Raw genomic sequence first — 21,791 nt, 5'->3', positions numbered from 1 at the left:
ATACAGGTGGGTAAAGCAGTTTTTAAAAATTCTTCATTAGATTTTATACTGATTGGTTAGTAGCAGGTTTAGGATAACTTATGCAAAAGGTTAGGATAATTAGGTTAATGTTAGGAAAAGGGTTTGGGTTAGCTATTTTATTTGTTTATCAACTTTTGATGTCAATTTGACAAAAGCTGTATCCCCTCTAGACATGTGGTCCCGTCTAGCTTTTTGTCAAAATCGATGCGCTTGAACAGAAGGGAACGCCCAAGGAAGTGACGTTGGAAAGGGAAGTTACCCAAATCCAGGACATCCATGCTTGATCTAAAAACAACAAAAACGTTTTTTGGACTTGTTGTGGGTAAATTTAAATTCAGTCGACTAATTGCAGCACTATATTATTTGTGAGACCAACTTGGAGGGGGAAGACTGGTGACTTTCAGGGTAACGTTAGCAGTACACGTTTTCAATGTCTAGCTAGTTAAATCAATAGCTAGCTAGCTAGCTAAGTTAGCCAACTGCACACACGTGTGAATCGGTGCCTCAGATCATAGCACTAGACTGGTAAAGGTAACATGTAATGCCTAGGACTGACACATTTGGATTAACTTTACATTCACATGATGTCATAATGTTACATTTAGCTGTAGCAGACATGTACAACTAGCTAGCTATGGGATCATTTGTTGTGTGTGTTGCAGAGAGACGTGTATCGCATCCCACCAGTCACCATGGCAGAGGATACGTTGATGTTGAACTTCTCGTCTGACTCAGCTCCAGCATGTCACTCGAAGAGTTATCAGAGACCAACGTCTCAGGAGAAATGGGCTTTGGTAGGTAAACTCTGGTCACAACAATGTCACGAGTTTTGTTAGATCTTTGCCATGTACCTCAACTCCACGGTGATTTTATTCACGGAGTTGAGTACAAACTATAGTTTTTTTTAAAATTAACCTCGCTATGCAGTTGCTCATACAGTGTACCTATGTTTTCCTCTGTGTGCCTTTATTTGTTTTCTGAAGTCATACTTTTTTTAATAAAACGTGAATCAAATACAACAACCGACTGTTTACTTGTTGAGATTAAATTGGCACATGAATGAACATTCCCGCTGAGGTTATATTTGATTAACGTTTTATTATAAAGTATGGTTTCAGCAAACGGTGGCATTAAGCAACAGTCAAACATAAGAACATGATAAGGGTTTACATTTTGAAAATATCGACTGCATAGCGAGTCAGTTTTTATTTTTATAATTAGTCTGCTCTCAACTCCATGAATGAAATCATTGTGGAGTTGAGGTACTTGGGAAAGCGGGATAACTAGTCAGTTGTACAACTGAATTCCTTAAACTGAAATGTGTCTACCACATTTAACCCAACCCCACTGAATCCGGCAAGGTTAACCAATCATTGTCAGCACAGCACTTGCAAACTACCTAACTCCTTTTGTTACCATGTTCTCAGTTCATCTCTGAATAGATATTACATGTTTTTGTTTTAATTTCCAGAAAAAAGCACAGAAACGAAAATACTCAGGAATACAGAAAGAGTTACCTAATAAACAACAGTTCAATGGGCCTAAGACCAAGGACCAACAGCCCACCGAGGACATGGAAGAAGAGGATGTACCAACCCATAAAAGCCCTGTCCGAAAGCCAGCACCAAAGGATGCAGCCAAAGCCTTGTCCCCTGAGACCCTAAAACCTGCCCAGAGATTCAAAGCCCAGACAAAAATGACTCCAAAAAGTAAACATGTTGGGGAACACAAAGGAGGAGAGGACAGTGTGTTCATAAAGACTTCATCCCTCTTTAGAAATAACCCAGATATCCCAGACGTCCACAGGTAAGTTCTTTCAATGACGATGGGAGGGTGTTGAGTTGGTAATGTTGCACCTGGCTGTTGACCTATGTGGTTTCGATCTTGAATCAAGCCTTTATTCAAATAGTCTACTTTCTATACACCACTAATGGTATGCTGAAAACATGTATAAGGTCCAAGACTTACTACAAATACAATTATTTATCATGATGGTAGTACAGTCTAAGAAAAAACAAGCTTGGGTGTAGGGTTAGAGGGTTTGTTACTCCTGTTTAGTGAAATGTTGTTTGGTTAGTATTAACCCCTTCACTGGCTGTGACTGCAGGCCTGCTGTGACCCAGCTGAAGGAGAAAGTCTTCACCAGTGACTCATTTGCGGAGCTGGACCTTCACCCCCACCTGGTGAGCACCTAAACTAGGGATGTGACAAAGGGAAAACATGAATTCATAATGCAGAATATGGTCCTATTGCCTATGACTGCTAGGGTGCAATGAAATACTATCTACCGCAGTCATAGGCTGAATCATAAATCGAATGCTTGGGCCCTAAGCCCATTATTGAGTGGCCTCTTGCTGTTGTGTTCGATCGTGAACACTCGAGTCTGAAATTATTTTGGCCAAAATCAACATTGAGGCGATGCATGCTCTACGTCCCAACTGCCACTTATCAATATTTCAAAATCTATTTGCGAGCATGGTCTCAACTGGTCTAGTGCATGACTCATTCGCTATTGAACACGGGCACTGGAACAGGCGAAAGGTGTTGAGAAAGTTGTAAAAACAACATTTATCTTTCTCCTGCCCAAATTATGTGCAAGTATATCGGTCTCCAGGGATTTCATCAACTGATTTAGCTTGTTGTAGCATGCCTGCTGCTAGCTAGCTTCACTGACAAACACATGGATGGGATTTTAGATAGCTAGCAAAGGACGGGGGCGGCAGGGTAGCCTAGTGGTTAGAGCATTGCAAGTTCAAACCCCCGAGCTGACAAGGTACAAATCTGTCGTTCTCCCCCTGAACAGGCAGTTAACCCACTGTTCGTTCCTAGGCCGTCATTGAAAATAAGAATTTGTTCTTAACTGACTTGCCTAGTTAAATAAAGGTAATAAAAAAAATTGTTGGGCACAGCACTGTTTGACAGCTTGCTGATGAAGTTCAACATATATGCAGCAGTTAGTCAGTACTTTAGTATGTTTCCAAAGCACTAATCGCTACATAACGTTGGGTCAGCTTAAAGCATAGCACATCAGCTGCTGTCACTTGCATTTCTCTGCCATTTTTTTTCAACTTAACAACGATGACTTGCTGAGCGCTTTATATCCTTGGCAAATCACTTAGGTTGCAGTCATTAAAACTCATTCTTCAACTACTCCACAAATTTCTTGTTAACAAACTATAGTTTAGGACATCTACTTTGTGCATGACACAAGTCATTTTTCCAACAATTGTTTACAGACAGATTATTTTACTTATAATACACTGTATCATAATTCCAGTCGGTCAGAAGTTTACATACACTAAGTTGACTGTGCCTTTAACCAGCTTGAAAAATTCCAGAAAATTATGTCATGGCTTTAGAAGCTTCTGATAGGCTAATTGACATAATTTGTGAGTAATTTGGAGGTGTACCTGTGGATGTATTTTAAGGCCTACCTTCAAACGCAATGCCTCTTTGCTTGACATCATGGGAAAATCAAAAGAAATCAGCCAAGACCTCAGAAAAAAATTGTAGACCTCAAGTCTGGTTCATCCTTGGGAGCAATTTCCAAATTCCTGAAGGTACCACGTTCATCTGTACAAACAATAGTACACAAGTATAAACACCATGGGACCACACAGCCGTCATCCCGCTCAGGAAGGAGACGCGTTCTGTCCCATAGAGAGGAATGTACTTTGGTGCGGAAAGTGCAAATCAATCTCAGAACAACAGCAAAGGACCTTGTGAGATGCTGAGGAAACAGGTACAAAAGTGTCTATATCCACAGTAAAACTAGTCCTATATTCGATGTAACCTGAAAGGCCGCTCCGTAAGGAAGAAGCCACTGCTCCAAAACGTCCATAAAAAAAACAGATTACGGTTTGCAACTGTACATGGGGACAAATATTGTACTTTTTGGAGAAATGTCCTCTGGTCTGATTAAACAAAAATAGAATTGTTTGGCCATAATGACCATTGTTATGTTTGGAGGAAAAAGGGGGAGGCTTGCAAGCCGAAGAACACCACCCCAACCGTGAATCACGGGGGTGGCAGCATCATGTTGTGGGGTTTCTTTGCTGCAGGAAGGACTGGTGCGCGTCAAAATAGATGGCTTCATGAGGTAGGTAAATGATGTGGATATATTGAAGCAACATCTCAAGACATCAAACAGCAAGTTAAAGCTTGGTCACAATTGGGTCTTCCAAATGGACAATGACTCCAAGCATACTTCCAAAGTTGTGGCAAAATGGATTAAGGACAGCAAAGTCAAGGTACTAGTCCTGACCTCAATTCCATAGAAAATGTGTGGGCAGAACTGAAAAGGCGTGTGCGAGCAAGGAGGCTTACAAACCTGACTCAGTTACACCAGCTCTGTCAGGAGGAATGGGCCAAAATTCACCCAACTTATTGTGGGAAGCGTGTGGAAGGCTACCAAAACCGTTTGACCCAAGTTAAACAATTTAAAGGCAGTGCTACCAAATACTAATTGAGTGTATGTACATTTCTGACCCGCTGGGAATGTGATGAAAGAATTACAATCTGAAATAAATAATTCTCTACTATTATTTTGACATTTCACATTCTTAAACTGTGGTGATTTTCACTGACCCAAGACAGAGAATTTTTACTATGATTAAATGTCAGGAATTGTGAAAAACTGAGTTTAAATCTATTTGGCTAAGGTGTATGTTAAGTTCTGACTTCAACTGTGTGTGTGTGCATATATATATATATATTCAAGGTCTTATCTTTTATTTTTGCTATTTTCTACATTGTAGAAAAATTGTGAAGACACCAATTATGAAATAACACGTATGGAATGATGTAGTTACCCAAAAAGTGTTAAACTAATCTTAATATTTTATTTTTGAGATTCTTCAAAGTAGTTACCCCTTGCCTTGATGACAGCTTTGCACACTCTTGGCATTCTCTCAACCAGCTTCATGAGGAATGCTTTTCAAACAGTCTTGAAGGAGTTCCCACGTATGCTGAGCACTTGTTGGCTGCTTTTCTTTCACTCTGCCATCCAACTCATCCCAAACCATCTCAATTGGGTTGAGGTCGGGTGATTGTGGAGGCCCGGTCATGTGATACAGTACTCCACCATTCTCCTTCTTGGTCATATAACCCTTACACAGTCTGGAGGAGTGTTGGTTCATTTTCCTGTTGAATAACAAATTATAGACCCATTAAGCGCAAACCAGATATGATGGCGTGTTGCTGCAGAATGCTGTGGTAGCCATGCTGGTTAACTGTGCCTTGAATTCTAAATGAATCACTGATAGTGTCACCAGCAAAGACCACCTCAATGCTTTACATTGGGAACCACACATGCGGAGATCATCAGTTAATCTACTCTGCTTCTCACAAAGACACGGCTGTTTGAACCAAACATTTCAAATTTGGACTCCTCAGACCAAAGGACAGATTTCGACAGGTCTTATGTCCTTATGCCTCCTTTCCTGTGACTCCTTTCCTCCTCATTGGAGTCAGTTTCAGAATAGCACTTGGTGGTTTTTGCGACTGCATTTGAAGGAACTTTCAACATAATTGAAATTTTCCGTATTGACTGAACATGTCTTAAAGTAATGATGGACTGTCGTTTCTCTTTGCTTATTTGAGGTCTTTTACCAAATAGGGCTATCTTCTGTATACCACCCCTACCTTGTCACAACACATCTGAATGGCTCAAACACATTAAGAAGGAAAGAAATTCCACTTTAAACTTTTAACAAGGCACACCTGTGAATTGAAATGCATTCCAGGTGACTACCTCATGAAGCTGGTTGAGAGAATGGCAAAGGGTGGCTACTTTGAAGATTCTGAACACTTTTTTGTTGGTTACTACATTTATTCTGTGTTATTTCATAATGTTGATGTCTTCACTATTATTCTACAATGTAAAAATAAAGAATCTTGAATGAGTAGGTGTCCAAACTTTTGACTAGTACTGTATCTTTTTTTTTTTTTTGTAACAGTATTTTTTTATTGGAATTTCACAATTTTAACCCATATTAAGAGATACAACAACAGACAAAGCAACAAAAAGCAAAAAAATAAAAATAACTTACACATACCTCCTACGTGTGTGTATATAGATATATATATATATATATATAGATACACACACACACACATACATACACCATTTTCTTCTTCCCGCTCGGTGCTTCTCTCACCCCATCCTCATTGCGTCTCTCAATACATACATTTTAAACAAACTTACAAACAGAAAATAAACAAAAAAGCTCAGTTTAAACCAAGAAGTTAGGTTCCACACATGGAACGTACAGTGTAGTTGTGAAATACATAGATCCCGCCATTCTAAGAGAATCCTTGCAGCATAATAGCTGATACCTCAGGTTCTAGGTAATTTAGATAAGATTCCCATACTTTGTAGAACTGGTCTGTTTTAGAATGCAATGTACATGTCAGATATTCCAGAGGCACCCATAAAAATAGTATCTTATGCCAATCTTTAATAGAAGGAACCTTATCACTAATCCACTGTAAAAGGATGTTTTTCCTCACTGCGAAGGTAAGGATGTTGTAAAGCCTCCTTTTACCCACAGAAGTAACATGCCTACTAGGGAGACCTAACAGTAAAGAAACTGGGTCCAATTCTAGATCAACCCCTAGGATCTTGTCAATCTTTTCAGTATCTTTGTATTTTGGTACATGACCATAAACAATGTGTTATGGTGCCTGTTTCAGTTTTGCATTTAAGACACTGAGGAGAAGAGGAAGTGGGGTTAAAAGCATGTCTGCGATTTGGGGATATATGCAATCTGTGTAGTACTGTATCTTTGATGATTGGGACCTGTTAGTGGTTGTTTTGTGATTTTAAATTTTGTTGACGGAAAAAAAGACATTGCTTTTCCATTCTTTTTTTTTTCTTTTAACATTAGTCCCAATTTCTTTTAAATGTTAGTAAATATTTTCTCTAGGGTTTTATTCAGTAGGGTGCACTGTAGCAAAACATTATTGCAACAGAAAACAACAAGCATGTCTGATTGGACACGGGACAGGTTCAGGTAGTCCCTCCCTGTTGTGTGTTTTCTTTTGTTTTTGTGACTTTTGAATATGACCCAGGTCATCGTAGTTGGAGTCTAGACCACAGTCATTGTCAAGATGATAATTCTCCTTTACAATGTGTCTTATAAGTCAGTGGCCCTGTGAGACTTTGTTGGCTAACTGAGTTGGTTCCCTCATCAGGTGGCGACGCTGACCAAAGTGCTGAATGTGACCACCATGACCAGGTAAAGCCTCCATTAGTGGTTTTCTTTGCTTATTAACCTATGCCTTCCAAATATTGATGATCCAAGCTTCTTTGAAAATATATATAAGAACTTATCAACTACAAGCAACACTAGACTCTATTATTATGGTGGGAGATTTGAATACGGTCTTAAATACCTCTATGGACCGGAAAGGAAATCGCACTACAAACTATCACCCTCGGGCTCTTAAGGAAATCATGAATGTCATGGATATATTGGAATTAGTGGATATATGGAGACTTAAATACCCTGAACTAGTGAGACATACATGGCGGAGGCTTAATCAAGCTAGTCGTCTTGACTACTTTCTTATGCCATTCTCTCTGGCACCAAAAGTTTTTAATTTTTTTTTATTTTTTTAAATTGTTGATAGGGGACAGAATGCAGTCGGATCATCACATAATTAGCATATATATTACTCTTGCAGAATTTCCACGTGGGTGAGGATATTGGAAATTTAATCAAAGCCTACTTGATAATAAATTGTTTAGAACTAGGACAGAAGAGTTTAAAACTTTTTCAGACATAACATAGGTACAGCAGATCCCCTTATTGTATGGGACACTTTTAAATGTGCCTTTTAGAGGCCATGCAATTCAGTACTCATCTATAAAACAAAAGCAATTTAGATCAAAAGAGTCCATATTAACAAAGGATATTGAAGGACTAACAGTACAGTTAGATAGCAATAAAAACTGTACCGTAGAGGCACAGAATAAGTTAGAGGAAAAACAAAGAAATGGAGGAACTTATTCAAGAAAGATCCAATGTAATATATTATAAAAATAAAGTGAACTAGATGGAATATGGGGGAAAAAGCACTAAATTATTTTTGAATCTTCAATATAGAAATGCTACCGAAATAAATGTATTGAAACTTGTTACAAATGATGGAGTCATGCATCACATTTATTCCACCGAATTATATTTGGAGGAAGTAAAGTACTTTTAAGAATATGTTTTCATTTCAGTCTCCTCCATCTCCACTAACTGAAACTAATTGTATGGATTTTTTTCCTAATAATAATGTAAAATTAACATCTGTACAGAAAGACTCATGTGAAGGCCATATTACAGAGCAGGAACTTCTTGATGCAGTTAAAGCCTTTAAGTCTGGGAAAACTGCAGGGCTGGATGGCATACTAGTGGAAGTATACCAAATGTTTTTTTATATACTCATAGGACCATTATTAGCATGTTTTAACCACTCCTATATAAATGGTAGATTATCAGACACGCAACAAGGTCTGATATCATTATTTCTGAAACGGGACCCAAGTGGTGTATATATAAAGATCCAGTCCATTTAAAAAATTGGAGACCTCTTACACTTCAGTGTTGTGATGCAAAAATCCTAGCAAAATGCTTTGGCCATAGAATTAAAAAAGTGTTGTCAGATGTTCATCCTAATCAGACAGGTTTTTTACATGGACGATACATTGGAGATAATATAAGACAAGTACTGGAAACAATAGAACACTATGAAATATCTGGGACACCAGGCCTGGTTTTCATAGCTGATTTTGAAAAGGCTTTTGATAAAGTACGACTGGAGTTTATATATAAATGCTTAGAATATTTCAATTTTGGGGAATCTCTTATTAAATGGGTTAAAGTTATGTATAGTAACCCTGGGTGTAAAATAGTACATAATGGCTACTTCTCAGAAAGTTCATGTTCGTGTTCATGTTTTATTTTAAAACCACAATTAGAATCCACGGCCTCATAGAGGATCTAGATATTTTGCTATCCTCTCTGGATTAAAACTAAATTATGATGTGTTCTATATTATGTATTGGTTCACAAAAAAATGCTGATTTTACATTACCACGTAGTTTACCAATTAAATGGTCTGACGGAGATGTGGACGTACTCGGTATACAAATCCCAAAAGAAAGAAATTATCTCACTCCCAATAAATTTTTATAGAAAGTTATCAAAAATAGATAAGATCTTGCTTCCGTGGAAAGGAAAACACCTGTCTATTTGTGGAAAAATCACCCTGGTTAACTCTTTAGTTATATCACAGTTTACCTATTTGCTTATGGTTTTTCCTACACCCAGTGACCTGCTTTTTAAATTATATGGAAAAAAAAGATTCAATTTTATTTGGAATCGGCAAGCCAGACAAAATTAAAAGGGCCTATTTATATACCGAATATGAATTGGGAGGGCTGAAATGATTCAATATTAAAGCGTTAGAGCTCTCACTAAAGGCATCAGTCATACAAAAGTTATACTTAAATCTAAACGGGTTCTCTAATAAATTGGTAGGAATGTCTCGTCCTATGTTCAAGAATGGCCTTTTTCATTTATAGATTACACCTGCTCACTTCGGTTGTTTGAAAAGGAAATAATCTCCAAAATATATATACAGTGCCTTGCGAAAGTATTCGGCCCCCTTGAACTTTGCGACCTTTTGCCACATTTCAGGCTTCAAACATAAAGATATAAAACTGTATTTTTTTGTGAAGAATCAACAACAAGTGGGACACAATCATGAAGTGGAACGACATTTATTGGATATTTCAAACTTTTTTAACAAATCAAAAACTAAAAAATTGGGCGTGCAAAATTATTCAGCCCCCTTAAGTTAATACTTTGTAGCGCCACCTTTTGCTGCGATTACAGCTGTAAGTCGCTTGGGGTATGTCTCTATCAGTTTTGCACATCGAGAGACTGACATTTTTTCCCGTTCCTCCTTGCAAAAGAGCTCGAGCTCAGTGAGGTTGGATGGAGTGCATTTGTGAACAGCAGTTTTCAGTTCTTTCCACAGATTCTCGATTGGATTCAGGTCTGGACTTTGACTTGGCCATTCTAACACCTGGATATGTTTATTTTTTAACCATTCCATTGTAGATTTTGCTTTATGTTTTGGATCATTGTCTTGTTGGAAGACAAATCTCCGTCCCAGTCTCAGGTCTTTTGCAGACTCCATCAGGTTTTCTTCCAGAATGGTCCTGTATTTGGCTCCATCCATCTTCCCATCAATTTTAACCATCTTCCCTGTCCCTGCTGAAGAAAAGCAGGCCCAAACCATGATGCTGCCACCACCATGTTTGACAGTGGGGATGGTGTGTTCAGGGTGATGAGCTGTGGTGCTTTTACGCCAAACGTAACGTTTTGCATTGTTGCCAAAAAGTTCAATTTTGGTTTCATCTGACCAGAGCACCTTCTTCCACATGTTTGGTGTGTCTCCTAGGTGGCTTGTGGCAAACTTTAAACAAAACTTTTTATGGATATCTTTAAGAAATGGCTTTCTTCTTGCCACTCTTCCATAAAGGCCAGATTTGTGCAATATACGACTGATTGTTGTCCTATGGACAGAGTCTCCCACCTCAGCTGTAGATCTCTGCAGTTCATCCAGAGTGATCATGGGCCTCTTGGCTGCATCTCTGATCAGTCTTCTCCTTGTATGAGCTGAAAGTTTAGAGGGACGGCCAGGTCTTGGTAGATTTGCAGTGGTCTGATACTCCTTCCATTTCAATATTATCGCTTGCACAGTGCTGGGATGTTCAAAGCTTGGGAAATCTTTTTGTATCCAGATCCGGCTTTAAACTTCTTCACAACAGTATCTCGGACCTGCCTGGTGTGTTCCTTGTTCTTCATGATGCTCTCTGCGCTTTTAACGGACCTCTGAGACTATCACAGTGCAGGTGCATTTATACGGAGACTTGATTACACACAGGTGGATTGTATTTATCATCATTAGTCATTTAGGTCAACATTGGATCATTCAGAGATCCTCACTGAACTTCAGGAGAGCGTTTGCTGCACTGAAAGTAAAGGGGCTGAATAATTTTGCACGCCCAATTTTTCAGTTTTTGATTTGTTAAAAAAGTTTGAAATATCCAATAAATGTCGTTCCACTTCATGATTGTTTCCCACTTGTTGTTGATTCTTCACAAAAAAATACAGTTTTATACTATTATGTTTGAAGCCTGAAATGTGGCAAAAGGTCGCAAAGTTCAAGGGGGCCGAATACTTTCGCAAGGCACTGTATATATTTTTTTTAAACAAGCCTTAAACAGTTGGTTGCAATTTCAGTTTAATCCACCTGAAAAGACAGAACAAATAATACAACATGCAGCTAACAGACATATGGAAATGTCTGCTCTACCCAAAATTACAACCAATTAATTGCAGCATTACCACAAAAATGGAAGAGGCAAGTAGAAGGGGAAAAAAGTAAGGAACTTGTATGTCGGCCCTGTATTAAAGAACATAAATGGTTAAACAAAAGTGTGATAAATAAAAACATTTACCAATTTCATTTAAGGACCAAAAAACTGACAGCTGTGCCATATAAATTGCAAAATAGTTCCACTCCATGGCACATGGTTTATGAATTGATACGCAAAACAACGCCGTGTTCAAAACTTCACATTTTTCAATATAAATTACTATACAAAATTCTTGCAACCAATAGAATCTTATATACTTGGGGGATACAATCTTCCCAGCTCTGCAGATTCTGCTGTGAGGAGGCAGTCATTAGCTCATTTATTTTGGTATTGTCCATATCTAGCTTGTTTTTGGTCACAGGTCCAGGAATGGCTGAAGAATTGCAACATTTGCCTAGAACTAACGCTGCAGATGGCAATATTGGGTGATTTCGAAAGCCATAGTCAAGCAATCAATAATATTATTATTTTAGCAAAAATGTTTATTTTTAATTTAACATCTGTAGAAGCTATGAGAATAGAAAGGTTCAGTACTTTTGTGAAGCATCACAGCACCGTTGAAAAATATATGGCAAATAGAAATCCAAAATGGATCATGTTGAGCGATAGATGGGAGGGGGTGAATGGAGCTGAAGGGTGGGACTAATAACAAGATAATCAATGTAAAACATACGGGGTCTGTAAAATGTATATAGGTTCAGAAATTTTGCGAAAAAGCAAATAAAGTCAAACTGGATGGACATCAGAAATGGAGGAAGGACTAAAAACAAACAAAATATAACTATTGTAAAATAGATTGTCTGTAAAATTTGTAAATGATGTCTAAACTGAAGGTAGAAGCGTAAGTGTTTTATTAGTTTACTCCAATTGGGGGAAGGGTGGTAGAGTTTGTGGGGAATAGTAAAGGTATATTCTTAAAGTATGTATATCTATATAGGTATGTGTATGTATACTTGTGTGTATGTACAGTGGGGGGGGGTGGTATTTAGTCAGCCACCAATTGTGCAAGTTCTCCCACTTAAAAAGATGAGAGGCCTGTAATTTTCATCGTAGGTACACTTCAACTATGACAGACAAAATGAGAAAAAAAATCCAGAAAATCACATTGTATGATTTTTTATGAATTTATTTGCAAATTATGGTGGAAAATACTTTACTTTATAGTGCACTATAATATAGGGAATAGGGTGCCATTTGGAATGCATAGCTGCCAACTGTCCTCAGCATTCAAGATGCTCACAGATCAATCGGCACAGTCTGTATACTAACGCTGTTTTCCTCGGCAGTGTCCAGAAAGAGACCATTCCTGTCCTCTTGTCTGGTCAAGACGCTGTCGTGCGCTCTCAAACAGGATCGGGTAGGATGCATTTCCAGTTCTTTATGCTTCCTTTTGATGTTTAACTGCATATTATTTTTATATATTCCACATACAGTGCATTTGGGAAGTATTCAGATCCTTTGACTTTTTCCAAATTCTCTTATTACTGCCTTATTCTAAAATGGATTAAATACATTTTTTCCCTCATCAATCCATACACAACCCCATAAAGGTTTTTGGACATTTTTGCAAATGTAAAAAAACACAAGTATCCATACTCTGCTATGAGACTCGAAATTGAGCTTTGGTGCGTCCTGTTTCCACTGATCGTCCTTGATGTTTCTGTAACTTCATCGGAGTCCACCTGTTGTAACTTCAATTGATTGGACACGATTTGGAAAGGCACACATATAAGGTCCTATAGTTGAGCTAAAACAAAAGCCATGAGGTCGAGTGAATTGTCTGTTAGAGCTCCAAGACAGGATTGTGTTGAGGCACAGATCTGGGGAAGCGTACCAAAAAATGTCTGCAGCATTGAAGGTCCCCAAGAACAGTGGCCTCTATCATTCTTAAATGGAAGAAGTTTGGAACCACCAAGACTCGGTTCACCATAAGCACACAGCCAAGACAACGCAGGAGTGGCTCCGGGACAGGTCTCTGAACGTCCTTGAGTGGCCCAGTCAGAACCCAGACTTCTCTGGAGAAACCTGAAAATAGCTTTGCAATGACGCTCCCCATCCAACCTGACAGAGCTTGAGAGGATCTGCAGAGAAAAATGGGAGATACTCCCCAAATACAGTTGTTCCAAGTTTGTAGCATCATACCCAAGAAGAGTTGAAGCTGTAATCGCTGCCAAAGGTGCATCAACAAAGTCCTGAGTAATGGGTTTGAATACTTATGTAAATATGATATTTCAGTTTATTTTTGTAATACATTTGCAAACATTTCTAAACATGTTTTTGCTTTGTCAGTATGGGGTATTGTGTGTAGATTGATGAGGGGGAAAAAACTATTGAATACATTTTAGAATGTAGGGAAAAAAGTGAGGGGGCCTGAATACTTTCGGAGTACGCTGTTCTTTTCCTGAAGAAGCCTAATTACCATACAAGTTGTTTGGGGAATGGGAGAATATTTTTCTTCTATATACATTGTACAGATTAAATCATTCAGCAACGTTGTTTGGAGAGGATGCAGATACTTTTTAATTTTAGAGCTTTGTGTTAGGAATAGTCCTCAAGTGAAATGTTTTCCTTTTTGTACTGGAATGTCTAGGTAAAACTCTTGCTTACGGGATACCGCTTGTTCAGTCTTTACAAGCAGTGGAACCAAAAATTAAGGCAAGTACACTGATTTGTTTATTAAAATTAATTTTAAAAAGGTCAACATATTATTTGCATGATATCCAGGAACCGCTTTAATGTCAGAGAATGACCAGCTCATTTCCTAAGAATAGTGTGATCATGTGCATGTAGGGTTGATATATACATACATGCATACAGTTGAAGCTGGAAGTTTACATACACTTAGGTTGGAGTTATTAAAACTCGTTTTTCAACCACTCCACAAATTTCTTGTTAACAAACCATAGTTTTGGCAAGTCGGTTAGGCCATCTACTTTGTGCATGACACAATACATTTTTCCAAACCAGACTACGGTTTGCAACTGCACATGGGGACAAAGATTGTACTTTTTGGAGAAATGTCCTCTGGTCTGAGGATACAAAAATCTAGCTGTTTGGCCATAATGACCATTGTTATGTTTGGAGGAAAATGGGGAGGCTTACAAGTTGAAGAACACCATCCCAACCGTGAAGCACGGTGTTGGCAGCATCATGTTGTGGGTGTGCTTTGCTGCATGAGGGACTGGTGCACTTCACAAAATAGAGAGATGTATGTATTTAAGTCTATATTAGAAGGTTAATGAAATCAGGAGAGAATGTCCCAGTAATCCTTCATCTTGGATTTCTGGAGAAAAATTGAAACGTTTACAGAGTTGATACCCTATATCCGTGTGCCTAAACCTTCTGTTATCCTTTCTCCAGAGAGGGGATGGGCCTCTTGCTGTCATCGTGGTCCCCACCAGAGAGGTATGCCCAGGTCATTTTCTCTTTTCTTTCTCCCACTTGTTGTTCATCTTTACTTTTCTAACCTGTCCAACTTCTCACCTGGGTGCATGTGTTATACAATGAGTCACTGTGCAGTTGTCATTTGTACAACAAGCATACACACATAATGGATGTTGAGTTTGAGTTGGTACCACTTTGATTTCTTCTTGATTTTTGTTCCCCCCTCAGCTGGCCCAGCAGAGCTTTCAGATCTTCCAGAAGCTCCTCAAGGTACAGTAAGGTTGTGCCCCAAATGACACCCTATTCCTTTTCTAGACCCAAATGACACCATATTCCCTTTTTAGTGCACTTCTTTTGACCATTTTTCATAGGGCTCTGGTCAGAGTATAGCGCTATATAGGGGGTAGGGGTGCCTTTTGGGATGCATCCCTAGTTTTTCTGCCCAGCAAAGCACTACAGCCACAGTCAGCCAGAAAAGCATTGGGATGTGATGGGCTCGTTTGCTTATTGTACTGTACCTTCATTCCCATCCCTCTCCTCTTGCCAGCCTTTCACATGGATCGTGCCTGGAGTCCTGATGGGGGGGGAGAAGAGGAAGGCAGAGAAAGCCAGGTTTTTTCCCCCCATTGATTGACTTTTGGTAGCATATTGGTTATTGGGGGAAGCTTTCACTATAATTGGTGTCAGTGGATCCAACCTAGGCTGTGCTTACATTCCTATCTGTCTGTTTAGGCTGCGTAAAGGGATTAACATTCTGATCACCACGCCAGGCCGACTGGTGGACCACATCAAGAACACGCTGAGCATAGCCTTCAGCGCTGTCCGGTGGCTCATCCTGGACGAGGCTGACCGGTACACACTCACTCACTCACCTCACTCACTCACGCACTCACTCACACTCTTTGACCTCTTTGCTTTATGGTGAATGAGTGGTTCTGTGTTTGTCGGGGTGTAGGATTCTGGACCTGGGCTTTGAGAAGGACCTGACAGTGATCCTCAATTCCTTGAATGCCACTGGACCTCCCAGGCAGAACGTGCTCCTGTCTGCTACTCTTACAGATGGTAAGCTGCCCAAGTGTCTCGGATAAGACCTGAGTCCTGTTTGTTAGGCACCAAATGGAAGGAAATGGGGAGGAACTGCATTTGACATTTTAGTCATTTAGCAGCATCTTATCCAGAACGACTATCAGTAGTGCATGCATACGTTTTTCATACTGGTCACTTGTGGGAATCGAACCCACAACCTTGGCGTTGCAAGCATCATGATCTACCAACTGGGCCACACGGAATCAAATCTATTTATATAGCCCTTCTTACATCAGCTGATATCTCAAAAGTGCTGTACAGAAACCCAGCCTAAAACCCAAAACAGCAAGCAATACCGGTGTAGCAGCACGGTGGCTAGGAAAAACTCCCTAGAAAGGCCAAAACCTAGACAGGAACCAGGCTATGAGGGGTGGCCAGTCCTCTTATGGCTGTGTCGGGTGGAGATTATAACAGAAGATGTTCAACTGTTCATAAATGACCAGCATGGTCAAATAATAATAATCACAGTAGTTGTATACAGGCAGGATACAACCCCACCCACTTTGCCAAAGCACAGCCCCCACACCACTAGATGGATATCTTCAACCACCAACCTACCATCCCGAGACAAGGCCGAGTATAGCCCACAAAGATCTCCGCCACGGCACAACCCAAGGGGGGCACCAACCCAGACAGGAAGATCATGTCAGTGACTCAACCCACTCAAGTGACGCACCCCTCCTAGGGACGGCATGGAATCATCATCATCATTACTTTGGGTGTAATCATTAGTGCACACTGTAACGTTTTGCAACAAAAAAAATGTACATTTTTTTCTTGGACAAGTTCACGTTAGTCCCTCCCTAATATGGTCTGTTTGGTCCCAGCTAACTGGGACTGCAGGCAACAGGCCAGTCAGATTGGTCAGTGTGTGACAGCTGCTATATCAGCTCTCTTGTGGACCAATAGAACATACACTTCCCTCAATATATATTTAGACAGTAAAGCTAACATTTTTAAATTTGTCTCAATACTTCAGCATTTTAGATTTGAGATCAAATTAGGCTACAGTATAGAATGTCACCTTTTTTATTTTAGGGTATTTTAATATCTGTTTTACTGTTTAGAAATTAAAGCATTATCTTGTGCCCCCAATTGAAGAAGGAAAACGTATTTGGACAAATTCACTTATAGTGTATTAAAGCAGTCAAAAGTTTAGCATTTTGTCCCTTATTACTTGCACTCAATGACTTATCAATGACCCAAGCCCAGCTCAGTTAATCCCTACCATTGTGTTGCTGAGTTGTCATAATGCTTCAGCAAATGTACATTATACCATGGGCGTTGGTAGACACAATGTGAGTAACTTAATTTATGTCCATCTAACTGCCCTGAATGCCTCTGCTGATCCTACAGCGATCGAATGCAGTAATCATGTGCAGATGAACCAGAGTTATACTGTTGGCACTGAGGCGGTGTGGCCTAGTAGGAAGTCCCTATGTGTGCAGCTCTCCCTGCACTAACGTAAATAACATGAGCATGTCTACAGTGCATTTGGAAAGTATTCAGACCCCTTGACTTTTTCCACATACATTACAGCCTTATTCTAAAATTGAGGAAAAATACCATTTAAAACTTGTTAGGGATAGGGGTATTTGGAATTTCGCATGACTGAGGTGTCCAAAGTAAACTGCCTGTTACTCAGGCCCAGAAGCTAGGATATGCATATGCATGGTAGTATTGGATAGAAAACACTCTAAAGTTTAGAGAACTGATTTGGCAGTTGAAAACCAGAGGACCAATTTTTTTACTTTTGACCTGCCAGCCAATTCCAAGCTTAAGCTATTGAAACCAAAGACTTTTGCCTCCCAAACTGCAGTTCCTATGGCTTCCACTAGATGTCAACAGTCTTTATACATGGTTTCAGGCTTGTATTCTGAAAAAACAACGAGGAATAGTTTATTCTCAGGAAGTCCATGGCGAACTTAATCTCATTGCGCGTGTGACCGAGGGAGCGTGCTGCGTTCTTTTCCTTTACTATTGAAAGGAGTTTGCTCCAGGGCCTCCCGGGTGGCGCAGTGGTTAAGGGCGCTGTACTGCAGCACCAGCTGTGCCATCAGAGACTCTGGGTTCGCGCCCAGGCTCTGTCGTAACCGGCCGCGACCGGGAGGTCCGTGGGGCGACGCACAATTGGCCTAGCGTCGTCCGGGTTAGGGAGGGCTTGGTTGGTAGGGATGTCCTTGTCTCATCGCTCACCAGCGACTCCTGTGGCGGGCCGGGCGCAGTGCGCGCTAACCAAGGTTGCCAGGTGCACGGTGTACCCTCCGACACATTGGTGCAGCTGGCTTCCGGGTTGGATGCGCGCTGTGTTAAGAAGCAGTACGGCTGGTTGGGTTGTGTATCGGAGGACGCATGACTTTCAACCTTCGTCTCTCCCGAGCCCGTACGGGAGTTGTAGCGATGAGACAAGATAGTAGCTACTACAACAATTGGATACCACGAAATTGGGGAGGGAAAAAAGGGGTAAAATAAAAGTAAATAGTTTATAGTATGAAGTATGAAATAGTATGAAGTATTATCGTTTATTTAGATATAGAGTACCTAATAATGAATTAGAAACGTTGTTTGATTTGTTTGGATGAACTTTACTGGTAACTTTTGGAACTCGTATGTCTGCATTCTGAACGGGTGGATTACTGAACTCAATGACACCTACTAAACGGACTATTTGGGATATAAATAAGGAATTTATCGAACAAAACAACCATGCATTGTGTTCCTGGGACTCTTGTGATTGTGATCAGAGGAAGATCTGCAAAGGTAAGTCACTTATTTTGTTGCTATTTGGGATTTTGTGACGCCTGTGCTTGTTTGGATAATATGCTGTTGTGGGGCGCTGACCAGATAATCGAATGCTGTGCTTTCGCCGTAAAGCCTTTTTGAAGGTGGTTAGATTGCCAAGATTCTAAGCTAAAGAATCATGTATTATCACTTGTATTATCATGAAGGTTTAATATTACGTTTTCTGTATTTTGGTTTTGGCACTCTGCAATTTCACCGGATGTTGTCGAAGTGGGTTGCTAGCGGGACCCCTGCGCCAGAAAGGTTAATCAATCTACACACACTACCCCATAATGACAAAGCGAAAACAAGTTTTTATACGTTGTTGCAAATGTATAAAAAATAAGGTGTAGGTTCAGATTGAGGCTCAGAATTAGAAGAATAGTCATCCGAGATGTCATGATTAACCCCATCATCTGAGTCAAATTTGACAAATGTATACATAAAAAAACATAGATCACATTTACAGAAGAATTCAGTCCCTTTACTCAGTACTTTGTTGAAGCACCTTTGGCAGTGATTACAGCCTCTTCTTCTTGGCTATGACGCTACAAGCTTGGCACACCTGTATTTGGAGTTTCTCCCATTGTTCTCTGCAGACCCTCTCAAGCTCTGTCAGGTTGGATGGGGAGCGTTGCTGAACAGCTCTTTTCAGGTCTCTACAGAGATGTTTGATCAGGCTCTGGCTGGGCCGCTCAAGGACATTGAGACCTGTCCCGAAGCCACTCCTGCGTTGTCTTGGCTGTGTGCTTAGTTAGGGTCGTTGTCCTGTTGGAAGGTGAACCTTTGCCCCAGTCTGAGATCCTAAGTGCTCTGGAGCAGGCTTTCATCAAGTATCTCTCTAATTTGCTCGGTTAATCTTTTCCTCGATCCTGACTAGCCAACCAGTCCCTGCCGCTGAAAAACATCCCCACAGCATGATGCTGCCACCACCATGCTTCACCGTAGGGATGGTGCCAGGTTACGTCCAGACGTGACGCTTGGCATTCAAAGAGTTCAGTAGCTGGTTTCATCAGACCAGACAGTCTTGTTTCTCATGGTGTGAGTCCTTTAGGTGCCTTTTGACAAACTCCTAGTGGTCTGTCATGTGCCTTATATTGAGGAGTTGCTTCTGTCTGGTCACTCTACCATAAAGGCCTGATTGGTGGAGTGCTGTGGAGATGGTTGTCCTTCTGGAAGGTTCTCCCATCTCCACAGAGGAACTCTAGAGCTCTGTCAGTGACCATCAGGTTCTTGGTCACCTCCCTGACCAAGGCCCTTCTCCCCCGATTGCTCAGTTTGGCCAGGCTGCCAGCTCTAGGACGAGTCTTGGTTATTGCAAACTTCTCCCATTTAAGAATGATGGAGGCCACTGTGTTTTTGGGGACCTTCAATGCTGCAGACATTTTTTGGTACCCTTTCACAGATCTGTGCCTCGACACAATCCTGTCTCGGAGCTCTACTGACAATTCCTTTGACCTCATGTCTTGGTTTTTGCTCTAACATGCACTGTCTAGTGATGCACCAATATGACATTTTTGACTGATACCGATGTCTGATATTTTCCTTGCCCAAAAAAACTTTACCAATAACAAATATAAAAAATTTTTGTGGCCTTTCAAGCATTCTAGTACAGTTAAATAGTTAACACACACGGACAAAGAGGCCTAAGGCACTGCATCTCAGTGCAAGAGGCGTAACTACAGTCCCTGGTTCGAATCCAGGCTCTATCACATCCGGCTGTGATTGGGAGTCCCATAGGGCGGTGCACAATTGGCCCAGCGTCGCCGGGGTAGCCTGTCATTGTAAATAAGAGTTTGTTCTTAACTGACTTGCCTAGTTAAATGAAGGTTACATGTTACGCCCCTGAAAAAGGGGAGAAATAATCACGAGAGTGATACGGTCTTGTTTCCTCAATAATAACTTTTAGTGCAATGAGAAAAGACTGCGATTTCCCCGGGAACTTGGGTGGAGACCAGAGCAATCGATCTTAGGCTCATGGATTAAGAGCATTTAGGAGATCACAGATTAACATTTTTACCCTTCCATTAGGCACCACAAAATAAAGTAATCAATATAACGTTTACACATTCCTCTCACAATTCGTACCCTTTGTACACTTGACGGATTTTAACTTTAACACAATTATATGAATTATCAATCTCTATCAACTAATACTGAATGCATGATCTTTTTAACCTTCGATGTTTTAAGATCCTCACATACTATGAACTTACTAATACTTTTTAATGTATAACAGGCTATGAATATTTCCTTTAACCTGTCACATACACACACACCATACTGACCCCAAAAATATTTTGGGGGCATTTACAGTTTAAATGCACCGTAGCCGAATACATTTAAACTCAGTTTTTCACAATTCCTGACATTTAATCATAGTAAAAATTCCCTGTCTTAGGTCAGTTAGGATCACCACTTTATTTTATGAATGTGAAATGTCAGAATAATAGTTGCGAGAATTATTTATCAGCTTTTATTTCTTTCATCACATTCCCAGTTGGTCAGAAGTTTACATACATTCAGTTAGTATTTAATAGCATTTCCTTTTCAAATAGTTCAACTTGGGTCAAACATTTTGGGTAGCCTTCCACAAGCTTCAGACAATAAGTTGGGTGAATTTAGCCCATTCCTCCTGACAAAGCTGGTGTAACTGAGTCAGGTTAGTAGGCCTCCTTGCTCACACACGCTTTTTCCTTTCTGCCCACAAATCTTCTGTAGAATTGAGGTCAGGGCTATGTGATGGCCGCTCCAACACCTTGACTTTGCGGTCCTTAAGCCATTTTGCCATAACTTTGGAAGTATGCTTGTCCATTTGGAAGACCCATTTACAACCAAGATTTAACTTCCTGACTGATGTCTTGAGATGTTGCTTCAATATATCCACAATTTTCCCTCCTCATGAAGCTATCTATTTTCTGAAGTGCACCAGTCCCTTCTGCAGCAAAGCACCCTCACAACATGATGCTGCCACCCCCGTGCTTCACGGTTGGGATAGTGTTTTTCGGCTTGCAAGCCTCCCCCTTTTTCCTCCAAATATAACTATGGTCATTTTGGCCAAACAGTTCTATTTTTG

The 21,791-nt window shown here is 40.2% G+C and overlaps 1 protein-coding gene across 3 annotated transcripts in view; it reads left to right on the top strand.

The window, feature by feature from the left end:
- Positions 1 to 251: 251 nt before the first annotated feature.
- LOC139411245 (DEAD (Asp-Glu-Ala-Asp) box polypeptide 31) overlaps positions 252 to 21,791 on the top strand; it is a 53,132-nt gene continuing 31,592 nt past the window's right edge. The window contains exons 1-12 of one of the 3 annotated variants that reach the window (XM_071157281.1): positions 252 to 343; positions 684 to 815; positions 1,493 to 1,827; positions 2,129 to 2,204; positions 7,216 to 7,259; positions 12,751 to 12,821; positions 14,055 to 14,119; positions 14,825 to 14,869; positions 15,077 to 15,118; positions 15,396 to 15,460; positions 15,581 to 15,700; positions 15,804 to 15,910. In XM_071157281.1, the coding sequence (XP_071013382.1) occupies positions 714 to 815; positions 1,493 to 1,827; positions 2,129 to 2,204; positions 7,216 to 7,259; positions 12,751 to 12,821; positions 14,055 to 14,119; positions 14,825 to 14,869; positions 15,077 to 15,118; positions 15,396 to 15,460; positions 15,581 to 15,700; positions 15,804 to 15,910 (1,072 nt within the window). In that variant the 5' untranslated portion in view covers positions 252 to 343; positions 684 to 713. Of the gene's footprint in view, positions 427 to 683; positions 816 to 1,492; positions 1,828 to 2,128; positions 2,205 to 7,215; positions 7,260 to 12,750; positions 12,822 to 14,054; positions 14,120 to 14,824; positions 14,870 to 15,076; positions 15,119 to 15,395; positions 15,461 to 15,580; positions 15,701 to 15,803; positions 15,911 to 21,791 lie in introns of all 3 variants that reach the window. The other 2 variants (XM_071157280.1, XM_071157282.1) reach the window with 2 other exon arrangements.

This window comes from Oncorhynchus clarkii, chromosome 6 (genome assembly GCF_045791955.1).
Source record: "Oncorhynchus clarkii lewisi isolate Uvic-CL-2024 chromosome 6, UVic_Ocla_1.0, whole genome shotgun sequence".
In the NCBI taxonomy this organism is placed as follows: Eukaryota; Metazoa; Chordata; class Actinopteri; order Salmoniformes; family Salmonidae; genus Oncorhynchus; species Oncorhynchus clarkii.
This window is presented reverse-complemented; position numbering and strand designations above follow the sequence as displayed.